This window comes from Nipponia nippon, unplaced genomic scaffold (genome assembly GCF_047370975.1).
Source record: "Nipponia nippon isolate SJK-2023a ecotype South Korea unplaced genomic scaffold, ASM4737097v1 scaffold_16, whole genome shotgun sequence".
NCBI lineage: Eukaryota > Metazoa > Chordata > Aves > Pelecaniformes > Threskiornithidae > Nipponia > Nipponia nippon.
In genome coordinates this window covers 8931990-8953261 of record NW_028262332.1, presented here as the reverse complement: position 1 = coordinate 8953261, position 21272 = coordinate 8931990, and the positions used below count along the sequence as shown (strand labels likewise).

General features: G+C 57.0%; 1 protein-coding gene across 3 annotated transcripts in view; it reads right to left on the bottom strand.

The window, feature by feature from the left end:
- Positions 1–21272, bottom strand: part of RXRA (retinoid X receptor alpha) — a 118224-nt gene that overhangs the window by 38876 nt on the left and 58076 nt on the right. For all 3 annotated transcript variants that reach the window (XM_087753241.1, XM_087753244.1, XM_087753243.1), the window contains exon 2: positions 1683–1948. In XM_087753241.1, coding sequence (XP_087609367.1) covers positions 1683–1948 — 266 coding nt within the window. The remainder of the gene's footprint in view (positions 1–1682; positions 1949–21272) is intronic.

Genomic DNA, 21272 nt, shown 5'->3' with positions numbered 1-21272 from the left:
GGCTGCGCTCCCCTCCGAGCATCAGCCCTGCTGCCTGCCTGCACCCTCCTCCTCCTCCTCCCGCACTCCTCCATGGGCCCAGGTAGGCGCCTCTGCCCACTGCAGGGACAGGGACAGGGACCTAATGCGCCCAGACAGGGAACAGATGGCAGGAGCCATTAGGCTGAAGACCTCCTAAGTGTCACCTCTAGGAAAACCACTTAAGACAAGTCCCTGAAGAAAGGACGGGCGCTTGCGCCACGCCGAGAGAGCTGGAGCCGCTAGCTTGCTCCCCAGCACCATCTGACCACGCTCTCAATTCCCCTTTCTGCCCTGTGGCTGCGTTTTATTTCAGTTCCCTTGGCTCGCCGGTCCCCAAAGCAAACCGTGCCTTACAATCGACGCTGGGGGTGCATCGCCCCTTCCCTGTTTCCTCCTTGGCTTGTGGCTCACCCCTGCCTTGCTTCACATCCCCCCTTCCCACTCCTTCCCCACCATTTTGGCACTCTCACTGCTAATTTTGTTCTGGCTGCACGTTCCCAGGGGCCGTTTCGGTTCCCCTTCCCTCAGCCACGGGACGGGAGGTGGCATGTCCACCTCGCTCATCTCCCGCACCAGGGAGCGGGACCCAGCCGGACCCAGCCGCACTGGGCTGCGGGGTGCAGGTTCCCGCACATCTATGGGGGTCATGGGCCGGATCCTGCATGAGAGAAGCCCATCGAAAGGCAAATAAAGCTGCTGCCTGTCTGGCCGGCACGGGGATGCTGGGTCCTGGGGAAGCTGCCTGGGGGTCCCCGGGGCCGGGACTCAGAACAGCACAGCCCTCCCCAGCCCTGGGTAAAAAGACCTGTTATCTCTGGAAATAAATCAGGCCAATATTTAAAAATAAAGGTGCCGGCAGGTGTTTGACTCCCAGAGAGGGCCTGGAATAAATAAACCCGCAGCACGCGGCAGGTGGTGGCCAATTCCTTAATCTGCCCTTTTACTAAACATATACAGTGTGAGCAGCCAGCAACAGGTGGCAGGGGCTGGCCAGCGCGCCCCGATCTTGCTATTTTTAAAAAGAGCTTATCTCTCCATAGTTGGAGGTTTTTTACATAATCTTCAGCCAGCAAACGCCAGTCCTTCCCCTGCGAGAAAGGGGCAGCGGGCAGGGGACCCCTCAGCGCGTGCCATGGGCACCGTGGGCTGGCCCCGGAGGGGACGTGCCAGATCCCGGGGAGGGGACAGGACTGCTCGGGTGAGAAGCATGGGGTGCAGAGCCCTAGAGTGGCTCTGGCCCCTGCCAGAGCTACGCCAGCCCCCAGGTGACCCGGGGGTAGTCACTGTTCCCCTTTTACCCCCAGCCTAGGGACAGACAGGGCAGGACTGGAGGGGACAAGCGATGGGAGATGATGGATGGCCGCACTCCAGCAGCGCTGGTCGCTGGTAGCCCACCCAGGGCAGCCCCAAAGGTGGCTGCAGCCGCCCAGCTCTGGCCAGAGGAGCAGGATGCCTCTGGCTTAGTTTCCCCCTTGGGCTTCTGCTTTTTGCCACCCTTCGGCACCTGCCTGCACTGCCTGCAATGGAGTTTACCTCCCTGTGCTTCCCTGGCCGGGGCTTGCAGTGGGGAGACCAGAGCCAGGTCTGGATCAGGAACCCATGGAGGTGGCTTCTCCCCAGCTAAACAGGCAGCAGCAACATCCCCGTCACCTTCCCCTTACCTGCGGGCTGCTGGTGCCGAATCCCAGGCTGGGGGTGGAGGGGACGGACATCGAGTGTGGGCCCATGGGGGAGCTGATGACGGAGAATGGAGGTCCCATGCCGTTGATGGGTGAGCTCAGGGTGCTGATGGGTGAGTGGAGCTGGCCCGGGGACCCCAGCGAGGAGCCGATGCCCGGCCCGATGGACGGGTGGAGGGATGGGGTGGCCATGGGCCCCCGGCTCGTGGGAGAGTTCAGGGACGTGGAATTGACTTGGTTGGAGAAATCTGTAGGAGAGGAAAGAGAGAAACGGGTTGAGCCTCCCATCTAGGACAGACTCTGACACATCGCCGTGCAAGCCCTGAGCAGCAGCCCCTCGCTCCTCGCCCTGCCGAGGGGCGGCTTTTCAACCTGCCCCCGAAATTCCCAATGCATCCTCCAGCTTTCAAAAACCACCTTCTGGTGGAGTACCCACGCAGGTGTTAAGACAGGCACTGAGAGCATTTCTAGCTCAAGAGCCAGTTGTCACCGCCCTCCTTCATCTCGCTCACCCGCTGTACCCCAGCTCCAAACTCTGCTGCCGAGACAGCATCGCTGCTCTGGCTGATGCACAGGTAGAAACCCCACCACTGGAGCAGACAGATGCCCTCCATGCTGCAGGATAATTCAGATTTATCACAGCATCGCAGGGCCAGGTCATGCGTGGGGAGCGCGGAGGGGCTGCGTGCCCAGCAGCACACCCACGTTGTGGCAGCGGGGAGGGCAGTTTGGCGGCGAGAGCATGTTTGTGCATTGCACGTGTGGTTTGTGTGTCCGTCCAGGGCACGAGTGGGCGATGGGGAAGTCTGCGTGTGTTGGCAAGGAGGAACACGCCTGCCTGCGGCGTGGGTAGCAGCTTTCTGCAGGCAGCAGCGGACGGGCTGTGTCTGCCTGCGCCCCAGCGGCTCCGCCGTCCCGGGGGAGCGGGAGGAGGGGGGGCGGGAAGGGGGGATTAAAAATAGACTCCGATTCTCCTGAGAGGAGACATGGAGCCATTCCTGGCACGTTTCCTCCTCATCCTGTCATGCTGCTTGCAAAACAATCCCAAGTGAGGAAAGGGCTGGCTCGTGGCCCCTGGGCAGGCTGCGAGGAGAAGCTGCCGGAAGGCGGTGGGGGCGGACGGGCAGCACGGGCAGGGGCTCCGTGGCATTGCCATCGCTCGCCCTGACACCCACCAGGACCCCCCCAGTTCACACCAGCAAACATGAGACCCAGAGAGAGGGAGCCACCGGCACAGCCGCTGGGCCAGGGGCTGTTCACAGGGGAATCTGGGAGCCACTGCTTTTGGCTACAGGCCCCAAAGTTAACTAAATTCTGGGAAATATTGTCCTCAGTCACCTGCCTGGGGTCAGATGCCTCCCCGGGACTTTGGAGCGATTAGCATATGAGCGTTACACAGTGGGAAACACGCTTGCTGAACCCACAGCAAGCCCAGCCCCGGCAATCTTCCTCGGAGATCACCGATCCTGGCAGGGAAACCCCAGCACGGGGAAGTGAAGGCCCAGTAAGGCAGCGATGCTCCTCTCGCAAAAATCCGTGTCCCCAGCATCCCACTGCTGCACCCAGCGTCCCATCGTTGCCCCCAGCATCCCATTGCTGCACCCAGCATCCCATTACTGCACCCAGCGTCCCATTGCTGCACCCAGCATCACGCTGCTGCACCCCACATAGTCACACCTCCTGCCCTGGCACCTTCTTTCCAGCCTTGATGCATTCAGCCCCATCCCCGCCTCACGAGTGTGCTGGTGGGGCACGGAGACCCCCCAAGGCTTCCCCGCGCAGAGGCACTGGCAGCCGTGCTGTCCTGGTGCCCAGAGCCCCCCGCGGCACATGTCCCCCGCACAGCCCAGCCGTCCCCAGCACGCCTCCCACCCGCCTTTCCCACTGTAGACATAACAGGATTACACACGCCACGGGAGAGGCTTGCTCCCTGCACAGATAATTCCTTAAACTCCCAGACAAGAGCCAGAGGCGGGATCCCCGGGGCAGGGGGCAGAGAAGGGGAGGGGGCTTGGATGCAAAAATGGGGATTAGGCTCCAGGGCTGGGACGTTGCCAGCTCCCTCTGCACAGATGTCCTCTCCTGTCTGGGACAGGCAGAGGGGACACATGCCCAGACCCTGTGCTCCAGCCAGGTGCCACCATCAATGCCAAAACGAGCCCGTGTGCCGGCACCGCCGGCCCTGGCAGGCGTCTCTGTGGCCGTGGTGGAGGCGAGCATCCCTGTCCCTGGGGGGCTGGCCTCACATCGGCTCTCACAGTATGTTGATATAAAACAACCGCCGGCCACCACGTCACCCGTGGCTGAGTGACATGTGGGCAGCACAACAGGAACCCCGGGAAATTCCTTGAGGCTTCGGGGTCTGCTCCTGGGGTTTAGCACAGCGGGACCGTGCTTCCCGGCTCTCTGCTTTTTGGTGTCTTTAAACGGCTGGGAGGAGGAGCGGGGCTGGGCGCTGCGATGTGCTCCGGGGATGTGGGCTGTGCCCCTGCCGCCAGCCTGCGCCCGGGGGGAACGGCAGGAGCTCATTCTGCAGCAGCCGTGTGTCTGGGTATGGGGTCCCAGCCAGCCCTTCTGCAAAGGACCCCCAGAAACACCCATTAGCCAAGGTGATGGGTGGACACCATCCAAGGATGCGCGGGATCCCCCGACCAGGGGAAACAGGCACTTGACCTGCCGGCAAAGGGAAGGCAGCGAAGCACAGTCCTTCCTTTTAAAAGATCCTGAATATTAAAGGCTGGAGAGGTCATAGGCAGGTTACTGGCGACCAGCCCGTGCCTACTCAAGCACATCAGAAAGCAAAGCACGTGTGGGGCCGGCACCACTCCCAAAATACCCATCCCCTGGGTACCACGGGAGCTCCCGTCCCCGGGCGCCCCGAGCCGGCTCCCCTCACCCATCCTGTTTACACACTTTGCTTTCCCAGCAGACGCGATCCCCAGCACCCAGCAAGGAACTGGGTGTGTGTGGTAGGGCTGGTCTGGAGAAAATAATTCAGGCAACAACAACAAAAAGGAAAGGAGGCGAGAGGAGGAGTAACTCTGCATTGAACAGGCCGGCCGGGGAGAAGTGTATGTAGGCACAGACACGTTTGGGTGTGTTTTCACCCAAAACCCTTGGCCAAACGCTCTGAAATCTGAACCAGACCTGAACTCCTTCAGAGCATCATGCCTCAAAGTCCAGTTCAAAGCAACCCCTTGGACACTGGGAATTTTCCACTCCTCATCCAAACGCTTCCTCCTCTGCAGCCCAAAACGCCGCTGTAAGAGAGGCAGCAATGGCAAATGTTTACTTCCAACCAGCCGGCAAATACGGAAACGGGTTTGGTTTTGCATTTGGGGAAAATAATGACTCGAGGTGGAGAGATGGGGATCCAGAGCCGGACAGGAGAAGTCCGCCCTCCTCACTCATCAGAAGCATCCTATAGGACCTTGAATGCTAAAGGTGCCCTAGAAAAAAATACATTTCAAAAGGAAAAAAGCCTAGACTGAGTACATATCCTTACTAGAAACAAGTAGACCCCCAAACTGATGGACACCGCTTGGACTGCAGAAAACGGGAGAGGTATTCTCCCAAATGCGTTTTCAGTTCAAGCAGTATGAGACTATTCATTTTTCTTGCGTAGTTTTGCCATTTAAAGCCATTGTGTGTGACTATCTCTTGACCAAAATAAACTCTGTGCCTGTTTCTAAAAAAAAAAAAAAAAAAAAATAGTTCTCAAAGCATTTCCCCTCTTGCCGCACCCATAAATTGCAGCTATTTTCTCTGTGTGTCCTTTGTTTAAACACAACGACCTCTATATATCTTATAAGATGCCCCATGGCAGTTGGGAGATCAGAAACAAGAGCTCTTCAGCAGCTAAAGAATTTGCAATGAAGCTCTTTTTCTTTCGCTAAACTATGAACCTGCAAGCCACAAAATTTGGATGGGAATTTTCCCCCAAGAGCAAGACATGTAGGGCAGGGCCACATGATCCATCTCAAGCGACCGAGTTATGCGGCTGTACGGAGCCATGTGCGTGCTTTCAGCTCTCCTCCGCGGCAGAGGAACACGCTTCAGCTGAAACCATTGCACAGAGGCTAGAGCCAGCGGGGTTTGATCTGGCCTCAAGATAAGAAGCCCGAGTCCTGTTTTTCTGGCATGGTGCTCATCGCTGCCCTTTCCCTCAGCAGATACCTGCCTTTGCAAGATCTCTTTTGGATGCCGTCATCCCTGCTTCACAGGTGGGGAAACCGAGGTACGGGGAGAGCAATGCCCCCGAGGAGGCAGCAGCCCCGCGAGCAGACACAGACGGCACAAGTAGGGTACAGCCTTCCATGACCTTCACCAAGGTCACACGGGAAATTGGAGCCAAAGCTGGGAATAGATCCTGGGTATTGCAAGACCCAGGCTAGCACCTCGACTGCTGAATCAACCTTCCCTGTATTTTTTTTCCCCTCCTCGCTCCATGACAGACAGCGCTTTTTTACTATTATTAATTTTCAATAAGGGAAGAAAACATCTGTATAAAACATTTGTCCCCATTCTCATCCGGCTGTATCAGACACTCAGACCAGTGCAGACAAGTACCAAATGTCCCTGGGCAGCTTCACTGCTATTTTCCATCCCCTTGGCATTCTTGGGGCCAACAGCAGAAACCTCCAGTTTGGACCAGCAAACATCCATGTCGGGATGCGGCCCGGATGGACAGGTTAGATCCCCCGGGAGCTGTGGTTGCTGAACACATCCGACCAACTTTCCTGTTGCATTTTATCACCCAGCGCACGGGACTCTTCAAGTGTTGCTGCTTGGCCGGGGTAGGTCTGCAACAGCCCGACAGCTAATAACAGCTTTTGCTGACACAGCAATATCAAGAAGGGCTGTGATTTTAACATTTCTAGACCACAAAATGTCCCAAAGCAGAAACAATTACAACAGCAAGAGGTGCTTTTTCCCAGGATAGCTCATTTGTACCAGAATAAACTGTACCAGCATAAGCTTTCGCCAGTATAAGCTTCATTTATGCTTAAGAGGCTTTGCCAGTAAAACTACAGTGACCTAGCTCTACTGGAAAACCTTTTCTCGCATATCCAGGGAGTTTACTCAGCAGCTCGGTGGCTCGGCAGTCTGCTTCTGAGAGAGGGGAAGTTAAAAAAAAAATATCTCAAAGCACAAACAGACTCCCAGACCCGTGCTTTTCTGCAGCCGAGGAGGGTTGCGGACCCAGGACACAACCCCACAGCCCGTCCCAGTGGGATGAGAGGGGTCTGCAGGCACCCCCCGGCTCCAGGGAGCCGTCACGGTGCAAGCACCCCACGCACCCAGCCCTGACGCCAGCCGAGATTTGGAAAGCTGCCCGCACCCCCCCGCTTCCGTTTTTTTTTTTTTTTCCCCTTTTTTTTTTTTCTTCTGCAGCACCTCTTCCTCCTTAATCAGAACGCAGATCAATTCTGGGTATTAAACAGCAGGAAATTCTAAATTTGGGTTGCCACTCCCTTCCTTAAGTCAGCCCTTCATGTTAGGGCTTTGCACCGCTGTGGGGCCACGTTTGGAGGGAATCGGGACCAGCAGCTGAGATTAGGCTTTCGGAAATCTCCTCCTCCTCCGCTCTCAAGTGTCACTTTGGTGTTGACAAGGTTCAAAACTCTGACACTCAAATGCACGTGAATCTGCACATAAATGAGCGCACCGAGCACTGTTCCTTCTTTCGATGCCTCTGCGGGTGGTGAGTTTCCCTAAATAAACGTGGTAGTGAAAATCACTGTCCATTTGCTCTCATTCCTCAAAAGTAGTACAGAAATCTCCTCATGTGCTTTCCATCCAAGGAACCTCAAATGATGGAGGTTCCCACATCCCCTCCTTTCTCCTTCCCCAGCACAGCAAACCACGGCACGGGATGCTGAGACCGACAGGCAGGCAGCAAATCTGGGCAGGGCACAAGGGTTCGACCGTAGTTTTCATGTGAAAATTGCCATGGGAATATAGTGACCACAAGAGGTCAGGTCCTCACTTTTGTCCCTGATCAAAAACTGGAGTGAACAGAGAGCGTGTTTACAGCGGATGAATTTAAATAGCCCCTGGCCTACAATCTTGAGTAAGTTTGCTCTCAATTTACACCAGCACAGCTGAGAACTGAAGCAAAGATGGAGCAAGAACTGCCTCTTCCCCTTCCAATGGTGGCCGCTGCTGCGGACCTGACAGCGCCCGACTTGGGCAAACTCAGGGAGACGACCTGCACGGCACAGCGTGGCTCTTATCCCAGAAAACCACCCATGGCTCCAAGAACAAGCATCATCTTGTGGCCCAAGCACATTAAACTGCATTTATAGCACTTTGCCCAGCGAGGAGAGGCAACCGATCCCCTTAAACCACCCGGGCGCCAGGCGCATGGCAGAGCCATCCCTGGGAATGGACGCCACAAGACACCAGAAGATGCAGTTGTACGTTATCCATACATCCCTTCTGAGTATCGCTGCCACAGCGACAGGCAAAAGGGTGTAGGAGCACTGGACCGGAGTGCAATCAAGCACGTTGGTCCTGAGCAGCTGTGATTTCACCAAAAAGTACCATGAACTGTTTTTTCTTTTTACATTTCTGGACTTGAGCACAAAGACAAACCCAAGAACATCCCTCTCAGACCCCCCCCAGAGTCTGCACAGGGGACAGCACACAGAAATGTGTCTTTTTGCGGGCATTTAAAAATCATGCAGTTTCTCTTTGGGACCCTGCTCCAAGTTTTGGGAGAGTTCCTTCAGCCGCGCTCGGCACTTTCCCCTGAGAAGTGCTGGGCGACGCCGTGGCGGTTCAAGCTGCTTGGGGACGGTGAGAAACTTGGTTTTGGCTGCTCTCTGCTCCTGGTGGGTTCTTCCTCCTGCCGGGTTTCACTTCGACCAAACTGAAACCTCAAAGCCACACAGCTTCTCACCCCAGGCTCCCCCCCTCCCGCCCGAGCCAGCCAAAACCCGCCGGCAAGACCACTCGGCACGGCAGCCGCCAAACCCAGCGAGGAGCAGAGGCACATTTCGGGGCTTTGAGCCCAGCATCAGGGTCCCCTTCCAGCCAGTTTTCTTGGCTGGAGGAAATTCAGCAGCGTGCTGCCAGCCCGGCCCCTTGCAGGGGATCGACAGGCGTTAGCTGCTGCCTCCGGCCAGGATTTCACCTTACAGGGTTGACGGGCCATGGCATGAGATTACAGTACCCACAAGCAGCTTTTCCACGGCACTCTGCAGGCCAACTTCTCCTTCCCCCAGCCTGAGTCCCCACTGCCACCACTCAGGGAAACCTCTGCTCTCCTCCCAGAAGATGAAAGGGAAGAAGAAGTGCAAAAGCATCCCACCACCAGGCCACGGGACAGGGCAGATGCGGGCTCTCCGGAGTGGTACCCACCCCAAACCTCACGGCAGCACTCCTCAGAGCAGGCAGCATCCCTACCCCATGGGGCAGAGCTGGGACGCCTCTGTCCCTGCAGCTCTGACACCCGTTCTCCCTCTCTATCCTATTTTATTTTCTCCTCTGGACACAACTTTGCAGATAACATTGGAGCTCCCCAGCACCAAGGGGAAGGACGATCGTGCGGTCACAGCTGTGGGCTCGGGCTGGAAAGTGCTGGGTGGCGTTTGGGGGTCTGTCCCCAGGCTTTGCCACTTCTGAGGCAACCTGCGTGGGTGACCATGGGCTCACCAATGTTCCCATTTTTTGGCAGCCCAGCTTAAAGCACCACGGGGTCCCCTTTGGGAGACCCTCACCCCTCACCCACCCCATCACCTGCCAGAGCCTGGATGCCCAGAGGTCTGGTGACCCCCCACCGCAGGACCCACACCAAAAAACGGGCTGCTTCTGCCTGATGCTTCAGAGCTAGCATGGAGGCAGGGGAGCAGCCCCACTGCGGGCATGTGTGTGCAGGAGGGGCACAGACCCCACACCGGGGCTAACAAAGCATGCTCAGCTCCAGCATGGGGGCTCATTTTGTCTTTTTTTTTTCCTTAAAAACCCTATCCCACCCTCTCAGGAGCCCTGTAAAACCACAGCCCGCTCCCGGAGCCTCTGGCAGAGCCGGAAGCCCACAGGGGCTATTCCTGTCTCCGAGGGGGAAGGACTCAAAGAGGAATTTTCCAGAAGCCGTTCTCCCCATGAGCCGCCGTGTCACCGGAGGAAACGCTTGCGAACGCCTCTTCCTCCGGCACTCCCCGGCTTCCTGCCCCGTGCAGACCCCCATCACCAACCATCTCCCCCATCCGTGGAGGACCCGCCACCCGTGTTTCTTCGGTTTGAGCACACGGGGCAGCCTCCGAGCCCCCCTCGGCCGGAGCCGGGGCGGCGGGTGGAGAAGGCAAAAGCAGGAAGCGTGAGCAAGCGGGAGAGCGTGACACATGGAAAGTGTGAGGAGCCCCTTGGAGAGAAGGGAAAGGCAAATATAAAGGCAAAGCCAGGGGGAGGGGAGCGGGCAGCCCAGCTCGGCTCTCCCCCAGCCTGGCAGTAGTGGGTGGAGGGGGAGGGTGCACCCAGGCAAACAAGGATTCTGCTGATAAAGCAAATGTGACTCAATCACACGCTTGTGCAAAGATGTCACAACAGTCCTGAGAAATTACAGGCTCCTATTTCATCCCTCAAGGGCCAGCGCTGTCCTTGCTCTTACAATGCGCTCTGTTCTGCTGTCAGCGGCTCAGCGAGTGCCCCTAATTTACTGGCTGGGAACCCGCTGCAGGAACCGGCAATAATAGGTGCAGTGTAGTGCCGCTGCCAGGGCTCCTGGGCTGGCAGCGGGGCCGGGGAGACGCCTGCTGAAGGACTCGACGCGGCGGCTCTTTTGAGCTCGTGCCATTGCAGTCAGAAGCAGCCTGAAGCGGGGGCTCGCTGTCCCCTCCAAGCCCCGCGCTTTTGGGGCACAGGCGCTGCCTGGCACATGCCAGCAGGACGGGGGCAGCTGCCCCCAGCCCAGCTCCCTGCCCCAAACACAGTGGTGTTAGCAGCCCCTGCGCAAACCCCGCTTGGGGTTGCATCTCTCCATCTTCTGGGGTGTCCCCATGCACCCCCAAAAGGGAGGCTTGGGGGGCCCAGACCTCACTGCCAAAGCACAAGGGCTGAGCCCCCATCACTGCAATCGTCCCCTGCCACTAACCTTCCCCAAACACAGCCAGGAGCAAACCAGGCCATGCCGAGAGGGCACCTGTACCTGCTGGCACCCTTCCAGCCTCCAAGGAGCATCGGTGAAGCCAAAACAGCAGCAAAAGATGCCAACAGAGGGGAAGACGCTCCCTCTGTTCTGCAAAGCCGGAGGGCTGCACCCAGGGGTCCCTTCAGCCTTCCCCGATGGGCATCACCAGCGCGGGTACATGGCGGCGGTGGCACCTGGGTGCTTCCCCACATCTGCCATCCCATCCTGGGAACCGGGGAGCTCTGCTTCGAGCTCCTCTTCCTCCCCACAAACGCTGACCTTCGCAGCCTCTCCGACTTCATCCCGTTCTCCGAAAGGAGCACAGTTAGAGCAGAAGCGCAGTGGTCCCGCAGGTTGCTGAAGCTCATTATGGCCTTTTAATTACATTCAATTGCAGTTTTATGGGCTTACGGGCAAATTGGAAGTGATCTAATTGCCCTTGAGGGGGTGCTACGCTCTGAGCTATGAAAAACCAAGCAGGATCCAGTGAAACGCAAGGGGAGCTCGAAAGCATTAGGCTCGCTCTAGCAGAAAGAGGAGAAGTTTCGTCTCACGTTGAATCTCCCCCAGGACCTCGCGGTAACGAGCTGCACACGTGGCACGTGCCGGGCCCGTCGGCAAACCCAGATCACACACTGCCCCACCGCCGCGGCTCGTCCCACCCGCTGCCCCCCAGCACCCAGGTCCCATCCCCACACAGGGCTCCGGGCGGGAGGATGGACATGGAGAGGAGACGGGTCTCACACCTGGAGCTAAGCAGGCTCCTCTCCTGGGGAAGCTGCTACCTTGAGCCCTAAAATACTCCTCTCCAAAACAGGCAGGGAAAGAAGCAGCCAAAAGAGTGCAATGAAGTGGTGCTGAGAGCTCAGGTAAACGGGAGCTCCTGGCTCTGAAATGGGGCTGCCAGCTCACGCTGTCAGAGGGGAAGCTCTGCTCCTCGCAAGACATGCCCGTGCCCAGGTTACAGCCTGCCGTGGGGCTCACAGCCCAGGGGATTCAGTGATAAATGTCCCCGCTTCTTCCCACAACATTAACCCTTCAGACGTGTGGCTGCCCTACCCTGCCCTGCCTGCAGCTGGGGAGGGGACCCAGCAGCTCCCCGTATTCTCCCTCCAGGAGATCTGGGATGAGCCAAGACCAGGAGCGGGAGCAGCCCGGCAGCTCTCCCTGCCACCGCTTTTGAGATCTGTGGGCTAAAACACGTGTTCCCCCCTCGCCGATGGGTCCTAGTGGTGCAGAGCCCCAGGACACCGCCGGGGGAAGTGCTCCATCTACCCTGGTTTTGCTAATTACAGGGATTGATCGGAGGCGCTGGCAGGAGTGACAGCACCTCCACTCTTCCCAGTTGCTCTTCTGCTCCCGTCTGCGGTCAGCGTTGAGAGCAACGGCCAGCCCACATCGCTTTAAAATGTCCTACACTAAGTGTGCAGGATCCATCCGATGGGACAAGCTCCCTCCTTGGGGTCTGAGATGGCAGCAGGAGGTGAGAGGAGAAGGATACGTTCGTGTATTGTGGACCCCCTTCTGCGTCTGGCTTCCAGGAACAGCAGCCTACAAACCACCGGCCAGACGGATTATATTACGGTGCTGTGCACACGCATTAATCCAGATTTGAGATAATTACAGTCATTCACTTGGCATAATGGGCTTTAACTGATCCAAGGTGGCTGGCGCTGGTGCTCACCGCCAGCATGCATCTGGCATCCCAACACCCCGAAGCTGCGCTACCACAGGCCGCACCATGACCAGCAAAAGGCAACACCGCTAACTGGTTTTCCAGAAAACCAGTTTTCCAGAAAATCAGTTATGGCAGTTTTCCTTAGGGGATACTGGATGACAGCAGGTGACTGCAAGGCTACATGGGTCTGCCCATGTCTCAACTGAGACCCAGCAAGCCTGGCTTGGGCATGAGGTGTCATCTGGTCAGGAGACATCTCATGCGCATCCAAGTGGGATGAGCCATCCCTCCAGAGAGCTTCGCTGCTGGGAGCTGTGCAAGGGCAGCCCATGGGAACACCCTTTTCTGAGTCTTCTTGGAGAAATGCCAATCTCCCAGCCCATGCTTGGTGGTGGGCTGGTCAACAGGCCCCTGGAGGTCCCTTCCCACCAGTATTTTTGTGCCTTAATGCTCACAGAGCACACAGAACTGGAAAACCAGATGGACAAAGGATCCTGGGGTCCCAAAACAGCCATCCCTTCGCATCTCAGCTCCTTCTCCACATCTCCACCGATGACTGGAGCACACTCTGGAGCAAGCCAGCTGCCTCAGGGACAAACCACCCACTTTGTGCACCACAGCTGGAGGTCCAGGAGAAAGAGCCTGAGAACCGGGTGCCTACCCAAGAAGGTGCCTGACAAGATAGGGAAGGCAGCTGCCAGAGCCACGTCACCTTCAATGAAAGCAAGTTCCCTCTGGAAACTAGATGGCACGCACCGTTTTTCAAGAGAAAGAAGCTGCCTCCGGTCCTACGTAACCCCCCTGGGTTCAGTACCACACGCTGGGCAGGAGGGAAGGTTTAAGCCCCCTCGCCACCAGCCGCGTGGCCGGAGGGACGGGCAGGCAGGGTCGGTGCGTTGCTCCCCCTCCCTGGGGCAGAGAAGAGGCTTGGGAAAGCCTCCCCCTGAGGGCAGGCTGCAGCCAAGGATGGTCTGCCTGCAAGCTGCCTTTGGGTTTGAGTTTCTGGTTTGAGTCCAAAGCTAATTAGGCTGTGCCAAGTCCAATCAGATAGCCTCAGCTAATTGAGCTCAGCATAGCCGGGTCAATGTCCAGCGGGTCTCCGCGTTCCAGGCATTTTGTCAGCCCGCAGATAACTGCCAGGGCCTGGGAAGGGGAAGGACCCTTAAAAAATATTTGCTTCATGTACAGGCAGAGCCTTTCCCTGCCGGAGCTGCATACAGCCCCAGGTTAACCCCTTGGACACTGCCAACATCGTCCTTGTGCCTGAGGAACCCCAACGGATGAAAATGACCCAACGCCAGAAGTGCCCCAGAGCCAAAAGTGAGCAAGAGGAGGATGAAATGGGGGACTGTCCACCATGCTCTGGTGCACATCTCTCACGGTGTCACCCTAAGAATAGGTGCTTGGTGAGCCACACCGCACACCATACATCACCAGGGTAGCAGACCCACCAAACCACACAGCAAGAGCAAACCAGCTAAATTCCCAGCCACGCAGCTACTGAAAAATGCGACACTAATGCGGTGCACTGTGTGCTCCATGCTCTCTGCACAGATACCAACACCTCCTCCAAAGCTGGCTTAGATGTGTCTGCACCAGACTGCAGCCTCCAGTCTACAAAAGCAGGGCTTGCCCAAGCTAAGACCACAGCTCTGTGAGCAAACACGGCCGCCGGCACAGGGTCAGCAGCAGTTCCCAGACGTGCCTGGGCATCACGACCTGGCTGTAGTCAGACGAGGAGCACGAAGGGGGACCACAGGGCAGCCAAGCACTGGTCTCAAGGAGAGCAGTGAGGAAGATGTAGCGAGTGCCAGGGTGAGAAATGAGCTGGACGGGAGCGCTTTGCCCCCAAGAGCAGGTTGGAGCTGTGGAAAAGCCCCACACAGTCCCATGGCCAGATGCACAGTTGAACCCAGCAGCTCAGGCTGCTCCCGAGGCCACAGGCACATTTACTCCCACCTGCCGAGTATCCACCGTGCCTTCCCGGAGCAGAAGCAACTCCACCTGAGGGCAGAGAGCTGGGCAGAAGAGCGGAGAGGAGAAGGGCTTTGAGGAAGGCTCCAACGAGCCCTTCCTTGGGCGGTTATTAGCCCTGCTGCGGAGCTCTGCCAGCTCCCAACTTCTACAGCAGATTACGGCAAGGAAAATGACAACGTCCAGCTCCCTAAAACCCATGTACTTCCTTTTTATCCTCTAACCCTGCCTTTGCTTTCAGGTCAGAGCATCATCCACCTGGGCAGGAAGATGGCAGCCTCGATCTCTGCGACAGCAGCAGGAACGCCGAGTGCAATCCCCGCGTCCGCCCCCTCCACTGCCGGCTGCTGGGGAAAGGCTGTTCCTCTTCAGCTGACAAATAGATGAGACGTTTCATTAATAAACCTCAGCTTCTCCTAACACTTCTGATTACGATCTCTCTGTTTGGATCCGTGCTCATATTACACGTTCGTCTCAATTATATATTCCCTTCTCTTTAAATCCCCACTTATCTCCTTTACCACGTAAATCACAGAGTGGGCTCTCTCTGGGTTTTTTTTTTTCCTTCCTGCCTGCCTGCCTAACTTTCCCTGCTCCAACAGCAGTTAGAAAATAAACAGCAATTTAAATTGCAGCGTGTCCAGGTAGCCTCTGAGCTCATCTCCCAGCAAACCCATCCAAGGGGGCTGACATCAGTCCCGCCGAGCCCCCAGCCAGTGCTCGCCTCCAGCCCCACCGTGTTTGCAAAACACTTTTATTTACTTCTTGCTCAGCGTGGGCCAAATCCTTATTCAGGCTTCACTGGGGACATCTCCCCTGTGAGGTCTGAGGTCCAGCCCGAGCGGAGCATCGCTGCGCTGGGTTCCAAAACCCCGGCTGGAGCGGCAGCACAGGGAGAGCCCAGGCTGGCTCCCCTCCCCACTGCCCCACATCCCTCTGGCAATTAAGGCAATTGCTTGCATGGAAACCTAATTATATTAGGGAAGTATTTAGTAATTTTTAACTGTTCTGCTGGTGGCTCGGCTCCCTCCCCCTCCTGCATACCAGCAGCACTGGGCAGAAGTTGCAGTGCTGGATTCCCCTCCTCTTCTGTCGCTGCTTCTAAGGGTGAGAGCAAGGAAGAGGAGCAAGATGGTGTGACGGGCAGGCAGCGGGCTGGGACTCGGGTGGTGGCCCAGGTGGCCCTGGGTGAGCCGTGGAGCCTCCGACTGCCCTCCGGCCCTGCAGCAGTTTGCCTGTGAGGTTTACACGGGATGGCTGTGCCTCGCAAGCATAGACACCCAGCCCTGGCATGTGGTGGCTTCTCAATGCCACCGTGAGAAAGATGCCCCACAGTCCTCTGCTTGATACCCACTGGACCAGGTGGGTGGCCAGCCCCTGGCATGATGTTCACCTCAACTGCAAATTCAACACACCAGGCACCCACCCTGCGCCCAAGGCACCTTGGAAAAAATAACATCCCCAGGAGCATCTTGGTTCTGTTTGTACAGGGAACACGGGCAGCAGAGCAGGAGCCAACCATGGAGAGAGTGCTGCACCATGGAGAGCTTCGTACCACGGAGAGCTTTGCATGGTGGAAAACTTTGCACCAGAGAGCTTTGCACGATGGAAAGCTTTGTACCACAGAGAGCTTTCAACCATGGAGAGCTTTGTATTGCGGAGAGCTTTGCACTATGGAGAGCTTTATACCACGGATTGTGTTGCACCATGGAGAGCTTTGCACCACAGAGCGTGTTGCAGGAGCCCCTTGGGCCGGCTCCCCTCCGCAGGCACCCCCAGCCCCAGCTTACCTGGGGGCCGGCAGGCACACGAGTCTCCCCCAGCCCTGCCGTGACCCCCCAGTTCCCATGCCCGGGGCTGGCCCGGCCGCCGGCTGCGCCTTTAAGAAGCGAGGAGGGGGGCGTGATGGCCGGCGTTTTCCGAAGGACCATTAATTTGCCAGCGTCACATGCTTCGCAGCTGCAGCCTGGCAGTGATTTATATGCCTCTGAAGTTCATCAGAGGGAAAAGTACTTTCCAGGCACAGCGTATCCCCCTTCCCCTCTCTCTTCCTCACTGGTGCGAGTTGCCCGCATCCAGAGCTTGGCCAAAAAAACGAGGCCCCATCCATCACCCCTGCGTGTCACCCCCTGCCCTCGCCACCCAGCCCGGGCACTCCCCCTCTCCCCGGCATCTGCAAGCAAAAGAAAACTTCCTCTGCCTTCCTCGCCTCCATGACCCACCAACGAGAAAGCCATTAATTAATAAGAGGCAGCGCTGATCCAGCTCCTCCGCCAGCCGGGGGGCTGGCGAGCCCCCTCCTCCCCATCCCCGGGCCCTATAGCCAAAATAAACGGCAGGCAGAAGGCGGGCGTCCCCTCCTCCTGCTGCCACCCCCTTGTACGCCGTCCTCCGGGGAGGTTCAAAAGTTCAAGATTTTCACATTTCCCTAACGTTATTTCAGGAAATTGCTGGAGAAAGGAAAGACGGCACTGCCGAAAAAGCAATCCGCGTGTGGATATAATAATACACATAATCCAGAGGCTGGACCCAGTGTGCGCCAGGCGTGGTTCGGAAGGAGCCCCATTCCCACCCTGCACGGTACCAGCCTTTTATTTTTTGGCTCGGGAGCTGTCTTGCACACCGCTGACTTTCATAGAATTATTCCTAAAGCAACACCGAGAGCAAAGCCCGGGCTCACCCACCGCTGCTCCAAAGCAAAGCAGCCCCAGCAGTGGCAGACGCCGGGAGATGCTGCCACAAGGAGCACGGGTCGGCCCCGGGAGCTGCAGTGCTCAGAGCACCAGCACTTACCGAGTCGTAGCAGCTGGTTTGGTGGCGATGCTGCCAAGTGGGTTCAAAGCATCACCAAGAGCATCACCCCGGGCGCGAGGCGTGCCGGCCCAGCAACGTGGGTGCCTGGGTCCCGGGTCCCCAGGGAATTACAGCTTGGCCCCACATGTGCACAGGGCTCCCTGCAAACACCGTCACTAGCCCTGATGTGCTTTTGGGTTCCTTTCTTCCTTCCTCTCAAAAGCCTTCCAATTTCACGTTTGCACAAACCTCAAAAGTTGCTCAAAAGCAACTGAGTCGCACCTGGGTTTTCATCAAAACCAGGTTAAACTACAGCCTTTGCTGACGGTTCATGGGAAAGGTTCATAAAACTACTGAAACTCTTGGCAAACCTGAATTTGGGGTTATAATCAAATATGAAACTTGACTACTTTCATGTGGTTTGGGGTTTTTGTTGCAAAACAGTTGGTGCTTTGGGCGAGAGCACGACAATCTAGTACACAACAGTGTGTCTACAGGAGCGAGGAATTCAGATACACCCCGGCAGCATTTGGCTGGCAAATGATTAACTCTTATTGGAAGCTATCTCATTAGCCTGCGGGCTGGATCTGTGCCACCGCATGCTCGGGGACATGGGGCAGAGCTCTCGGTGCTGGCAAGGACCCAAGGCAGGAAGATCACCTTGCACCGTCGCACTGGTGCGGCTCCGGCAGCGATGGAGCCCGCGGTCATGGCAAGAGCCCGGCTCTGCCGGCACCTGCCGCACGGACGTGCCATAGCACGCCGAGACGTGCTCCAGGGAGACTGCTGACAGCTACCTGTGGGAGCAGGGCGATTGCACCCATCGCACTCCCGAGCTCCGTCTCATTCAAACAGGGCACCGCACGCCTTTCACTGCGAAGGGCAACCTTGGCTGATGGCAAAGAGGGGCTGGGAAGCCTTCACGCCCAAGTATGGCTTCGTTCCTTTCAAGTACGCAGTCGGGGGGGTGGTTTGCTCCAGGTTTTTCTAAGTTTGCTGAGTTCTTGTGACATTTGGAGTTGGAGCTTCTGCTTTGGGTGTACTTTGGATTGTGCTCTGGCCTCACCATCCTGCAGCATTATATAGAGATGACCTGAACCTTGGTAAGACCTTACCTACACCGTAAGGTCAACCAAGGGGGGAGGAGGAAGAGCAAGCTTGCCCACACCAGCACCATTACCTCCAGTTGGAAAGTAGTGATAAAGTGATGAAGACAACACCTTGAAAATGAGCAGCATAAGCATCCCAGATTATCGATTTCCTTGAAGGAATGCGATTCTCCCTGATGAGCTCTTCCCAGGTATCCATCACCCTCAGCCTCCACTAACCCCTTGCACTTGCTCTCCAAAAGCAAGCTCTCCTCAGGGTCTGGAGGGTTCCTTGCCATGACAGAAAGTGGCTGACACATCTAAGGAGCTTTCTGAACACAAGGATGGCACCTGAAGTCTGCGTACACGCGAATATGGTACACTGGGCAAGCAACTGCTAGCGACGCTGAAAAAACTGCCTGCATCCCTGGTCCCACTGAGACGCAGTGTGAACGGGTCCTCCTGCGCTCCCACGACCTGCTGGCATCACCCAGACCACCGCAGGCGGGAAAGAACTGTGACAAATCGATATCTGCATTTTCACACCCGCCCTTCAGGCTCTGCACGGCGTCGGTGGCCGGGAGGGAGCCGGGACGGTGTGGGAACAGGGCCAGGCTGCTGACGGAGCTCCGGGCACCGGGCATGGCCTCCGAGAGAAAACACATCCCAAAGGAGAGAGCGGGACATCCAGCCCAGGTGCCCAGAGGTCGACCGGAATCCAGAACATTTGGAAGGCCGATGAAGGAAGTTTATATTAATTACAGAAATGCGCTAATACCCTGGGAAAGCCACCAACCCTGAAATGTTGTGCAAACACGGCACTGCTCTTCCTAAGCCACTGCCCCCTTCTGCACGCCGGCACCCAGCTCCCCCAGTGCGGCTCAGCCCCGCGCCACCGCAGCCTCTGCTGTTCCACCCACCTCTGCCAGGTCTCAGCGCCCTCACTCCCACCTCCTCCTATTTACATCCCTGGGCCGTTTTTCCCCCCTCCCTTATACATTTTAAAGCTGCCCATTTTAATGTGCTGCTGAAAATCCCCAAGACACCCCCGGTAGGTTTATGGTTGCACAGAAACCAGCTGACACTGGGGCCAAGAAGCAGCACTGGGATGTTGGGTCACTTTCTGAACATGGCCCAGGCTAGGAAGGGATTAAATTCATTCATATCTAAACAATAATAATAATGTCATTTTTGCAGTGCAGTTCTTTCAATATAGGCTGATTAATGTATTTGTAACGAGCGATGGTAAAGATTTTCAAGCCATCTAATTAGAAGGCCATTTCCTTTCCAGACATGCCCAAGTCCCTTTGGAAAAGGAAACGTGGCCTCCAAAGCTACCTCGGTGCTGTGGAAACGCTGCCCTGTGTCCTGAAGATTAATCGGACTCTCAGCTTCCCCGGGGCACCATTTGCAATCCCCAGTTTCCGATATCCCGGAGCCACCTCCTTGGTGCCATACGCTGAAGTCTAGCGGCAGCCGGCATCGCGCAAGCACTGCTCCAAGAAGCACTGAAAATCCCAGGAAGGTGCCGGCACGCAGAGCCGTCCCAGCTCACGGCAGCAGCGATGGTGCCAAGGGAGAGTCAAACACAATGGGGAGGAGAAAGGGACGATGCCACCTCGCACGCACCCATGCAAGGGATGCGCACGTGGGGCAGCTCATCCTATGCATCACGGCGCCCACCACCCGTGTTGATGTCCTTTTCCGTTCGTGTCTGGCATTCCCAGAAAACACTAACTTCATTATTGATTTGTGCTCGTTTGTCATTTTTATAACCTGGCCAGCACTTCTACTGAAGGCCGTGACTAATTCCACTTCCCCAGGCTGGAAGGGGCGAGAGCCTTTAACTCTTTCAGGACGGGCTCTGCCGACTCACTCCCCACCCGCAGGGCACCGACAGAAACCCCTGGGTGTTCGGCAGGGGAGCGGGCAGGACTGAGCTGAGGAGCGAGCAGCAGCTCAATGCAGGTCGATCAGGGCTGTGCTGGGTTTTGCAGCACCCTCCTGTTCCTTTCTCAACCCAAAACGGCTGGAGCAGAAAGGCAAATGGTCCGGTAGCTGAGACGGGGCTGAGTGACGCTCGCGGCTGGCAGTAGAGAGCTCAGGGAAAAAATGGCCTTTCCACCCATTACTCTTATGCCAAAACAAACCGCCTCCCGCCCTGGTTTGGAGGTGAGCTGCACCCCAACGCAGCCTGCCCGATCAGAGTGCAGATCTAAGAGGAGGGCAGGTTTGCCTGCCAGCACCGGTGAGCATCCAGCCCTCGAGGCACCCATGGCGTCGGCAAACCAAGCCAGCCGTGTGTCCACCCACCACCCTGGGGGTCACAGGGACCTCCCCGGCCCAATTGTCCCTCCTGGCCAGCAGACCCCACGCCAGCACACTCTGCCCTTCAGGGCCAGTGAAGCCCCGGAGAAACCAGTGCCAAGGAGAGGAAACACCCGATGGCTGCCTCTCCCAGCAAGCTCCTGGTCCCCGACCCCATGCAGGCAGCGAAGACCACCCAAGCCCTGCCAGCAATCGCTGCCTGCGCAGCCCCAGCCATGCTCATGGAGAGGTTATCCTCAACAGGGCACGAGGAGCACCTCCTGCTCATATAGCATGGGGCTCCCTCCAAACCTTGAGCTGCTCATGCATCCTCAAGTGCCTTCTCATCAAAAGAAAAACCGGTAGCAAGACTTAGTCCTGGCCTTGGCACACTCCGCTCCTTGGGGTCCAGCAAACAGAGGGAACAACGATAACTCCTAAGTGACTCTCACAAATATCTACATACAAATTAAACTCCAAATATTTTAGGCAGGTTGGAATAAAGCCTGTCCATGGCAATGGGGAGAATGTGCCATGATGTGGGGGGACACTTGCCCTCCCCAGCTGAGCAACCAGCAACCACCACATAGCAGGGGAAA